The 12,279-nt window shown below is 33.8% G+C and overlaps 1 protein-coding gene across 1 annotated transcript; it reads left to right on the forward strand.

Moving 5' to 3' along the window:
* On the forward strand, positions 8,615 to 10,257 carry LOC109230407 (protein UNUSUAL FLORAL ORGANS). The gene has a single exon (XM_019395919.1). The coding sequence runs from the start codon at positions 8,906 to 8,908 to the stop codon at positions 10,238 to 10,240; it is 1,335 nt and encodes a 444-aa protein (XP_019251464.1). The 5' UTR covers positions 8,615 to 8,905; the 3' UTR covers positions 10,241 to 10,257.

The raw sequence follows: 12,279 nt of genomic DNA on the forward strand, positions 1-12,279 counted from the left end.
ATCTGTATTGGGTGATACCCTTTTTTGCTTGAGCCCGACCGGGTTGGGTCCGGTCTGGGGCAAGTCGGGGCCATCGAACCCGACCTGGATGCAAGGTAGAACGACGGCCACGTCTACGACCGAGGTCGAGTCATTTCGAGACCGTTACAGAGCTCGATATGAGTCACCACCGGATGGAGAAACACACAAGGTCGGAAGCCGGACTCGTAACGGATAACCAAGCGTCGCCGGATATCTCGCCCAAACGTGATTTTCTCAACCACTTCAGGCCATTAAGGCGTAATTACAGGGATCCACGATGTAATCAATTTACCTACCTTATTTTTACCCTTAATCAGAATGTATAAAAGGGGAGAAGACCCCATAAAGAGGGGACCGGAGAAAACCATTACACTACAGTACCATCTCTCTAAATTCTTGTACGCTATCAAGCACAATTGTTCTAAGCAATATTATATTCTGCGATTATTTACTTTAACAGCAATTGTTGAGTCTTTATCTTTATTTTCCTCAACCTAAACCTTTTGTATCTTTTAGTTCACGGATCCTTAAAACCCCATATAAATTCAATTGTTATCCGGATTCCAGGGTAAACAAGCACTTTTCGAAAAACACTTATGAGAAAAATACACTTAAAAGCACTTTTTAAAAAAAACTTGGCAAACATTAATTACTGCTAAAACATATTTTTTTAATTAATTAGCCAAGCACAAATTGCTTCTCACTATAAATAGTTTAAAAAAAAAATACTTTTCAAAATAAGCTGGTTTTAAAAGTTTGGCCAATTAGAGTATAAGTTTCCTTCGGACCCCCACCCCCCCTCCCCATACTATCGTCGTTGCTACTAGCTAGGGATGTTCAGTTCATGGTTCCACTTTTTCAGCTAAATATACAAAAATAAACTAAACCAGATAAAATCGTTTTTTTTTCCTTTTTCGTTTTGTCTTTTTGAATTTTTTTCGCATGAAACAAAACTGTACTTCCTTCAATCTATTATTCTTCTGTAGACATGATAATTATTCATATTCATATACTATCAAACAACAACCTTATGTGAATATATTCTTCAAACTTATACCTAACCTTTTTTATTAAGTACTAATAAATTAATCATTACTAAATAACTTCAGTATAGAAAATGCAAACTAACCAAAAATCATAAATATGAGTCTATATAAAGTTATTACTAAATAACTTTATATAGCTAAGACTATATAAAGTTTTGAAACAATCTCTACAAAATAAATACTTACGGCTATAAAATATAGTATAAGTTTATATATAACATTTTGATAATGGTGGCAAAATGGATTAAAAATATAATTATCCATCCATATTATTCATTAAAAATGGGTTGGATAATGTACGTTTTAAAACTGGGTCAAATATAGATAAGATCCATACTATCTACTTAAATAATGGATAATTAATGGGTTTAACTTTTACATTTGCAAGTCAAATTGGGGGTTTCTCAAATTTAGGAGACTAGAAATATTCCAAAAAGTAATTATATTCAAGAGGTCATGGATAATATGGATATTCATATTATCTATCCGTCGGTTAACCCATATTCTATCCATATTAAATATGAGTCGGACCGAATATTTTATACATTTTTGCATTACCTGTTTTTGACGCACCCATATCCAACCACCCTTGCCCGTTTGCCACCCATACATATTAGATATATTGCAATTGGTTTAGTTTGGGTTGAACTTTTGGTTTTTGTTGCAACCTCCCGTACCATGCATGCTTAAACCTCGCAATTTCTTTTAACCTCACAATGGGAAGGATGTCCAATTGAATTACTTCCGTTGAAATAAAAATTAGTAAAAGTAATTTTTTATACATGTAATTGTGCCTCCTGCAGGTTTGAGAATGTTCATATGTCTGGCAGATTTATCATTCAACAAGTATGTAAATATTTGATTATCGTGCTAAATAGCCAATTTCCCAAGGTGCAACTATGTCACTCTTGGATTGAGATGGAAAAAGTACAACTAGTTATCTCTAGCCAAATTGTGAAATTAGCTCGAGAAGTTTTCTTTAAACTCAATATAGATGGGTGTTGTAAGGGTAATCCTGGGAGTTCTGGAGGTGGGGGACAGTAGGGGTTCTTTTGTTTTAGCTTTTGCTGAACACTGTAGCAATAATGTGGTTGAGGCAAAAGCCATGTTAAGTGGCATGCAATGCAACAATGTATTTATTATAAGGGCACCATAAATATGTCATTGTTGAATCTGATTCTCAGTTGATAGTAAATTTAATTTAATTAATACCAAAATGGCACTACCTTGGCAGATCAAGCATATCATACATCAGATTGTAGAGCTCACAAGCAATGGAAGTTTCAGTTTTTTTCATATTGGCTGTGGATCAACTAGATAATCTTGGAGAAAGAATGAGAGATCAAAATCACTTTTGAGGAAGTTTCTGATTTACCTCAACATGTTAGAACTTCATTGAGGCTTGATCAAGATGGCCTCCCCAATTTCAGACTTTAGACCAAGGAAGAGTTTTTTTTTATTACTAGATAAAGCTGATTTTTTTTGCAGCATTGTGTATAGTTTCATCATGTAATACTCAATGCCTCCATTCCCAACTTAGATAAGTTTTATGTGGTCAAATGTATACAAGAGTGATATGTATCATTCTTCTTCATGTGTTGGAGGCGCGCGGATCTAGAATTTCTAGAACATGCACAAATAAAGGAGAGAGAAAAAGTGTAAAGTGAGAATTGATCCTTGTTTCTTTAAGTAAATAATTAGGTTTTGAACCAAGTGCACCGTTCAACCTTTATGGAGCATGGGTGCCAATACATAATATTGGATGAATTTTAGAAAATACATACATAAAATACCTAGTTTGGCGAAAGGACCATGGGTTCACGTTCTCCATAATTGAGGCTATAGATCCGCCCTTGATTGGAGGCTAAGGTCTATGTCCTCCTCCGTGAACATATCCTTTTTTATTATCTACGGGTTGGGGTCTATGCCTAGCCCCATTCTTTACCTTTTTTTTTTTTAAATCCACTTATCAGAATTTCTAACTCCCCCGTGCGACACCCAGTGTTGGCATACTACATGATGAAGACTTCAAATTAAAGAGTGTTAGGGCAGAACAAGTTCCTATCGAAATTTCTCTTGATTTGCAAGGACCAGTTTAACTCAAAAACTATAGTATGTACGAAGTACAGCGAAATCTCAACAAAAACAAAAACTAAACTACAATAGACAAGGACAAGATCACAAGTGAAACGTCCCCCCCTTGAAAAAAAAAACAAAGGAAAATGAATGCTACATACATATCTCGAAATTCTAAGTTAGTATTGACTGAATGCAAAAGAAAGCACGTGCTAAGATTGATTGGGCAGTTGCAACTCAAGTAAACAACGTAACATCTTTAAAACCCTAGTGACTCCCATGAATCTAAGAGTAAGCTTGAGGGATTCCCACTATTTTAACCAAGAGTTTATTGAAGGCAAATTTTAAAAGTCAAAATTTTGAAACAGTAGCCTTTCCATCAATCTAACCACAAAATCAGAAACAAGTCAAACTTCTGATGTAACTAGCCAATGGATTTTTCTCCATCAATTCATTCACAAGAAAAAATGTAATGATTTGTTAATTCATCATCTTAAATATAAATATGTTATAATTATATATTTTAGAAACTATCAAGCATTAGTGGAAGAACTAATCTTTAGGGCACGCGCGTTGCGCCATCTTAATTAATGAGTATAAATTTTTTTTTTAAAAATTAAATAAATTTATGTTCGAGTTATTGTAAAAGAATAATTAAAGAAAAGCTAAAAATTTAAAAAAATAATGATTATTGATCTTATTGATTTAATTACTCAAGGAAGTACGAAACACTACCCTACAAAAATCTGATATTTTTCTATGCATATGCAATATTTCTTTATTTTCATTTTATACATGAGTGTATTTTTATTTTAGGACTCATATATGACATATATAGCTAGAATAATTATATATGTTTCCTTATTTAATCATATAAGTAGGCCTACATAAGTATTCGTTTTCTTTTAATGATTATTCCACCGTCAATTGGTTATATGTAAGGCAACTTGAGTAAAAGTCATGAGATATTCACGTTAGTGATCACTTTTATGTGTTTATTCTACGTCTGTGTTTAATTGAAGTGGTAAAATCTGAATAGATGTTAAAATTTTAAATATTAGAATTTCATACATAGTTCAAATTATGAAGAGTTTGGCAAACAAAACTTAGTAAAGTTTAAACACCTAAAAATTAGGAAAATAATAAATTACTATTTTGTCTAGTCTGAACTCTAAAATAAAAAAAGCGAACGACATTTCGCTAAAAGCATTCGTATTTTTAATATGTATAAATAAATATGCCAGTTGCATTTCACAAAACTAAATATATAGAGGTAAATGATAACAAACAAAAAAAAAATTCAAAATAAAGCAAGAGCTTTAATTATATATTGAGCGAATTAAAGGGTAACTAAGATGTCCCTCCACCACCCCATTTCCTGTTAATTTTCTTCATTTCAATTAGACGTGTTTTCTAAAAGATGGCAAGTAGTATTAACATCATATTTTTGCCATTACCAGAAAATGAAGCTTGTAAATATAATTTGCACTGTCGTATTAAGTCCATTGCTTGGTGTAAACTGTAAGTAGTCAGTACTCACTAAAAATCAGTTTATGAATATTCAAAGCAGAATGATGGCAATAAAGAAAAAGTAGGAGGATTTTGAGTTCAGGAGATTCAGAAATTAGTAAGTTAAAAAGAATGTCTTCATTAATCATGATTACCCCTAAAAAAACAAATTAAAAGCGCAAAGTATTTACATAGGTAGGTAGGTAGGTTTTATGACTGTACAACTTGGAAACATAGGTTTCTTGAAGGAATGCACAAATTCCAAATCTGGTGACTTAACCTTTTTCCTTTAGAGGAGGTTTCTTGAATGGAAACACAATTTCCAAATCTGATCACCACAACTTTTTCTATTTTTGTACTCTTGAAAAAAAAAAAATACACAGGCTTGGTAGGGCAATCATAATAAATAGATTGACAGTAACAAGACAATGGGGTGGTGGGGTTGGGGGTTTGTGTGGGGTGGGATAGGGGGTAGGGGGTAGGGAGTGTATGACTGACTAGTAAGTCTGACTTAGATTTTGCATCCCTTAACAAAACCAAACAAAAGCCAAGACAGTTGAAGAAAGAGCATATTATTACTCATTGAAAAGGGAAAGCTGAAGGTCTTAATTTCTCTTTTTCAAAATCCATCAAAGATCTCATACTCATAGATTTCATTGCTTTTGGTATTTCACGCCAAACTTTATCAAACACTTTGTATTGGGATATGAAGTTAAACCCCTCAAACAATTAATTACTGATACGACTACTACTTAATAGTACTACTGAGTACTATTTATGACAGTGACAATAATAATTATTTTAAAAAGATGTTTTATTACCTATTTCTCTGATGTTTAATTAAAGAAGTACGTTAGACCAGGTGACACTTGGAATTTTAAACAAATCGGGTAAAATGGTTAATAAGAATACAAAAGAATAGTTGCTGTGAACTTACAATGTTGACAATAGCTTTTGCACTGAGTTTCTTTCCTTTCTTCTATTTTGAGATGTTTGAGTAGTAGAGTAAAGGAAACTTATCTGCTTCTTATTAACAAACTGGGAAACTAACATTTATTCTACATTGATGGATACAAATTCAAACAATTGACAGGACAATAATAAATACTAGTAGTAGATGATTTTAAGTTTTGAATTCTGCACTACTCCAACATGATCTTGTATAGTCTTATCTATAGCTTCCATGTTTCAACTTTCAAATATATTCTATTTTCTTTAGTTAGTTCATTTTCAGTGTGAATTCGGATATAATTTCTTTAAGTTTTTTGAAATTAAATTTACATATTTAGAGAATACATTAAAAGTATTATAAGCAACCATATATAGTTAACAATTTAAAAATTATTTGCAAAGTCATGATAAAGAAAATCTTGTTTGACATCCAAAATAGTAATATGTTCATTCTTTCCGTAACGGAGAAAGTATAGCTTTCCGCACTAAGTTCCCCAGTTTGACAAAAATATGTAAATATAGCACGGGCTAGCTAATTTTCGGACTGATCATTCAAAAATAGTCAGTGTTTGCAAAGTCATTGAAGAATAGCCACTATTTTGCTACAACACGGAAAGTTCCAACATAATATACTGGAGATCGGTGCACCTGTGTATGAACTTCCAGCATATTATACTAGAGTATTTTTTCGATTTTGAAGAGTGTTTTCGTTCAGATTTATCTTTACATGAAAAGTGGCTAAATTTCGATTACTTTTGGAACTGTGGCTATTTTTGAATGACCACTTATAAATCTAGCTATTTTTGAATTTCTCCCCAAAAATATTTGTACCAAGTATAAAAACCTCTCAAGTCCTTTCCAAAATAAGAACTTGAGAAATGTAATTTTTAGCCGCTTTCAAAAACAATAGCCAATAAAATGTAAATTTTTGTATATATGTAGATATTATAGACTTTTTGGCTAATGAATGTAATTAGTTTCACCGGATCTGGCCAATATATATTTGGCCAAAAAGCTTTTGATTAGGTTGAAACCCAGCATGTACCCAATTGATCATAAAGACTCAAAGTTTTGGAAACCTTGGACAAACTTATACTAGTAACAAAGACTTGGTCAAAAACTATAACTTAAGTAACAGCTCTTCTTGTAGTTTAGCTTCTCTTCATTTATGGGTGTGTATGCAAATTTAATATCTTCGTCTTGACTCATGCCACTAAAAAAGTAAGGTACTCCTAATAAATTGCAACTCTATAAGGAAGCTAAGCTGGAAGTTCCTTTGACACCTCCCCCTCCAAAAAGGAGAAATAATACGACAAGCCTAAAGACCAAGCAGCACGAAATAGTAAAGCAAATGCAAAATATAAATTTACAAATTGAAGGTCTCTGTAAAGTCTTAAATTAGATTTATATTGCCAACACAATTATATTGCACNATATATATATATATATATATATATATATATATATATATATATATATATATATATATATATATGCATTTACACAATAATCGGGCCATTTATAGGGTAATTACAAATAATTATTTACAATAAATATTAACCGATAACATGATTAAAAAGGTAAATTATCTGTTATTACAAGTTATATTATACTGATAGATTAAAAAAGTTATATAACTTAAATCCAGTTGGATATAACTACATAATTCTTGGTCTCTAAGGTTGTGTACTCGTAACTCTCTTTGATACTTTTAGTTTTTTTTAACCATTTGATATTCAGAATTCACTAGCACAACTAATGTAGATTCACAACATCATGTAGGGCTCATTTAAGAGGAAAATGTTCAAAAATTTCTTTATTTTGAGAACTCAAAGCTGAAACCTCTAGTTAAGAATGAACTTTGTATTTTTTGTTTGAACTAATTAAGAACCTAACTTACCTACTTATTATAACCTTATCACACACATAACTGAGATACCTCTTCCAAACTGGGTTTGAGTTAATTAGTATATTAGTATGCACTTATTCGTTAGTTAATATATAAATTAAAAAAAGACCTAGCACGAATTCTGTCTTTCTTCTTACTTGTGGTCTAGATACCCCTCAAGTAACAGGTTTTTTCGTAGTTTGTCTTTTCTTTATTTATGGTTATACAATTAGTCTCCCTTTTCATAATACACTAGTAACGAAAAAATTTAAAAAATTACTCCCACCGTTTCATATTAGATGAAGTATTTTCCTTTTTAGTCTGTTCCAAAACAAATGACACATTTCTAAATTTGGAAATAATTCAACTTTAAACTCTTTCATTTACCCGTTTATCCTTAATAAGAAGCTTTTATAGCCACGCAAATATTATGGTCCCACAAACTTTTACCCCTTAAGCTTTTAAGATCATAAGTTTCAAAAGTCTTCTTCTTTTTTCTTAACCTCCGTGCCGAGTCAAACTATCTCATCTAATATGAAACGGAGCGAGTAATTTTTTTTTTTGGTAATGAAAAAAAAATTAAAGTTGTATGTATAGACGATATAAAAAATATTTATACATTTAAGTTACATATTGAATATCTATAATAAACACTAAGTAATTTATAACTTAATAAAAATAGTAGTAATAATTAATACACCACAAAGGTTAGCTTGCACTGTTAATAATACAAAATTTTCACTATTAAAAAATACAACTTAAATCCGCAAGGAAATTAATAAGAAGGCTAAAGAACCACAGATAATTAATTAATACACCACAAAGGTTAGCTTGTCTCCTTATATATATATATATTTTTTGGTGTATGTGTGTGTTGTCTGGTTGTCTCTTGAACTGCAGTCTGTTGATTGTCCTTCCTTCCTCGGCCAATTGACAAGAAAGCACTGAAATGATAGATGTATCCATCAAAACATGACTTCCACTTGTCCTTTTCTCTCTGCAATTTTTGTAACAAATTAAATAAAATAATGGAAAAAGGCTGCAACTTTCCTATATAAACACTTGTTTCCCTCTCCCAAAACAAACCAAGAACCCGAAAGACAAACAGAGAGGCCAAAAAGAGACTACTCTTCTAGTTTTGTTTAGTTTTGTGGCAATATCTCATATCTCTTTCCTCATTTTCTTCCTCTTTAGTGAAACTCCATCTATCTCCTTAAATTATATCATCCACTGAATTTGAGAAAGTCAAACAAACCCCTAGTTCTTGATCGTTATCTAAAAACTAAAACCTTAACTTTCCCTTTACACTATACTCTCTCTTAGCTCCAAACTTGAAGGCACAATTCAGAATCTCTTTTAGTATATTAGCTCCAAATATATTATAGTTTACCTTTTACCTACACAAAAGAAAAAAATGGAAGCTTTTCATGCACCTTTTAGCTTTCACTTTCCCTATGCTTTTCCTATCCCAACACCAACAACAAATTTTCTTGGAACTACACCAAATCCATCAATTAATGGTAGTCCATGGATGGATACTAGGATTTGGAGCAGACTTCCACATAGGCTAATTGATAGGATCATTGCTTTTCTTCCACCACCTGCTTTTTTTAGAGCTAGAGCTGTTTGTAAAAGATTTTATGCCCTTCTTTATTCTAGCACTTTTCTTGAATTGTACCTTCAAGTTTCTCCTCAGCGCCATTGGTTCATTTTCTTCAGGCAAAAAATCCCAAGAAACAATATTTACAAGAACAGTAGTAATGCTTCTGGAACCTCTGATCATAGAGTTGAAGGTTACCTCTTTGATCCTCATAATCTTTCTTGGTATAGGCTTTGTTTTGCTTTAATCCCACAAGGCTTTTCTCCTGTTTCTTCTTCTGGTGGATTAATTTGCTTTGTTTCTGATGAAGCTGGATCTAAAAATATCCTTTTGTGTAATCCTCTTGTGGGGTCTATGATTCCATTGCCACCAACTTTAAGGCCTAGGTTATTCCCTTCTATTGGTTTAACTATAACTAACTCATCAATTGATTTAGCTGTGGCTGGAGATGATTTAATATCTCCTTATGCTGTTAAGAATTTAACCACTGAATCATTTCACATTGATGGGAATGGGTTTTACTCAATATGGGGTACAACTTCTTCACTTCCAAGATTATGTAGTTTTGAATCAGGGAAGATGGTGCATGTTGAGGGCAGATTTTATTGCATGAATTTTAGCCCTTTTAGTGTACTTTCCTATGACATTGCTACAAACAATTGGTGCAAAATTCAAGCACCCATGCGACGATTTCTACGTTCGCCTTGCTTAGTAGAAGGAAATGGGAGGCTTGTTTTAGTTGCAGCAGTTGAGAAAAGCAAACTGAATGTGCCAAGAAGTTTAAGACTATGGGCATTGCAAGATTGTGGGACAATGTGGGTGGAAATTGAGAGAATGCCACAACAACTCTATGTTCAATTTGCAGAAGTGGAAAATGGTCAAGGGTTTAACTGTGTTGGTCATGGACAATTTGTGGTCATAATTATAAAGAATTCAGATAAGGCATTGCTGTTTGATTTTTGCAAGAAGAGGTGGCTTTGGATTCCTCCTTGTCCATTTGTAGGAAATAATAATTTGGAATATGGTGTTACTAATTATGGATCAGAATTTGGAGGGGAATTGCATGGATTTGGTTATGATCCTAGACTTGCTGCACCTATTAGTGCACTTCTTGATCAGTTGACATTGCCCTTTCAGTCTTTCAACTGATTGTTAAACTGTTTCAAGTGGAGTACCAGTACTAGTACTATGAATAGTAGTAAGTTGTTTGGTTATTATTATATTTTGTGTTTTAATTTTAGTAACTACTCCTTCTCTTATATATAATTGAGAAGTTTGTACTCTTAATTACTCTTGGCTTATTATGAGTTTTTGAATTAATTACTTGTTTTCTTCTCAATTGACAAGTTTAACTTAATTTGTTTTTTTTTTTTTTTTTACCATAGATAGGTCATGACCTTTTTTTTGTTGTTGTGGTGGTGGTTGTTACTAATCCAAGAGCATTTTCTTGCATAATTTCAAATGTTCTAAATGATAGTAACAATTCTCCATTTAGGCTAACAGGCCAGTAGATTTTGAATTTTACAACTTGTAAAAAGATAATTATTTGTTCCTTTCTGTAGTAAAAGAGAGAGTTTACTCGGCTATAAAAGTTCAGTAACATTAACAAACTCATCTACTCTCTTAGTTTTTTTTTTTCGTAATCACTTTTCAGTTTATGATTTTTTTTTTATTAAGCCATCACCAAGGCTAGTGCCGTTAGTGTTGAGGGTTAGGCTCGACCCCTACCATGTCTATTCACATGCAAAAAATATAAAAAGGAGGGGAATATGGACCTTAACCTCCAAAAGAAACATGACTGCTGTTGTCTTCAAGAAAAGTTGGAAGAGAGAGCCTATACAACTCTTCCATAGCTAACTATGAATTCAACTTGCAAATAAATTACTTTTGTCGTATCTTCTTCTAATACTAGGAAGTTGCCATTTGTCAAGTTGAAAATGTCCCTTCGCCTCTTTCGGAAGTTGTTGAAAAGAGTAGTCAATTAAAAGGTACCGTTTCCACTAGACGAGGCTAACTTAGCTAAAGAATCCGCCACTTGATTTGCTTCTCTAAAGCAATGGGTGAAGTGTAACTTTGCCCTACTGAGTGTCGAGATGATGTCTGTATTGGTCAGAATCCGATCGCACGACCATAGCACCAAGGGCCTCGTCCCGACCATCTTGCAGCAGCAATCAACAAATCCGACCTCATCCAATGGCTGCTATTTATGACATAAGTGTCGAGGCCGAGGCCTCCCCAGGAGGGGATGTTATTTCCCCGACCCGGCCCAAACAAAATGGGACCAGCATGAGGAGTTTTGGGCTATAAATAGAAGAAAGGGGGGCTCGAAGCCAGAGAAGAAGGAAAATAATCTGGGATTCCACTTCTAAGGAGAAGAAAGGGAATTTGATTGTAATTTCCTGAACCTCTTCAAGGAGAGGCAGGCCGAGTTTCTGTAATCAATAAAAATCTTCCAGGTGTCATTTTATTCGATTCTTTTATCTATACGATTATGTTCTTCGATCCAGTATTAATTAATGTTGACTACGATTTACCCCTTCATCTACATTGATTGATTTGCTTAAAAAGTACTAAACCACTTTTGGGCAAAACAATTTGGCACCGTCTGTGGGGATTTCATAGTGAAAATACTTAGTTCTTCCTGGAACAAAGAAAAAGGAACACCAAGAACAAATTCGGCTCAGACCAGAGTCAATGGAAGCGCATCAAACAAAAAAGAGAAGAACCGAACGCCCTAGCAGGAGCCAGAAATCTTCTGCCCGGTTGGCCTCGAGCAGCCCGAGCGAGGAAAGAAGTGATGCAAACCGCTTCCCTTTTTTTTTCTCACCCGAGCGCCGGGCAAAAGAATGGAGCACCTCCCCCCCTCATCCACCATACTGTATCGGGCCGGAAACCAGCGTAGAGGCATTTTAAACGAGGAACCGAAAATTACCTCGAAGCAACTCGAGTGCCACGGTCAAGCGAACGATCATAGCACAGGCACAACATACACCCACAGGCCGAAACGAAGCCAACACTTAACGCCCAAGGCATCGATCCATCGATGAAACGAACCGGGACAGGCTAAGTGCCTTCGCCATCAAAGCTTGACAATTCGACCTCGCTCGAACTGGGACTCAGGCTAAGTGCCTTCGCCATTAAAGCTCGACAGTTCGACCTCGCTCGAACTGGGACTCAGGCTAAGTGCC

The sequence above is a fragment of the Nicotiana attenuata genome, chromosome 7, assembly GCF_001879085.1.
Source record: "Nicotiana attenuata strain UT chromosome 7, NIATTr2, whole genome shotgun sequence".
Taxonomy (NCBI): Eukaryota; Viridiplantae; Streptophyta; class Magnoliopsida; order Solanales; family Solanaceae; genus Nicotiana; species Nicotiana attenuata.

Excerpts from the sequence above, each read along its gene's own strand:
- LOC109230407 (XM_019395919.1), top strand. The coding sequence starts at position 8,906 with ATGGAAGCTTTTCATGCACCTTTTAGCTTTCACTTTCCCTATGCTTTT.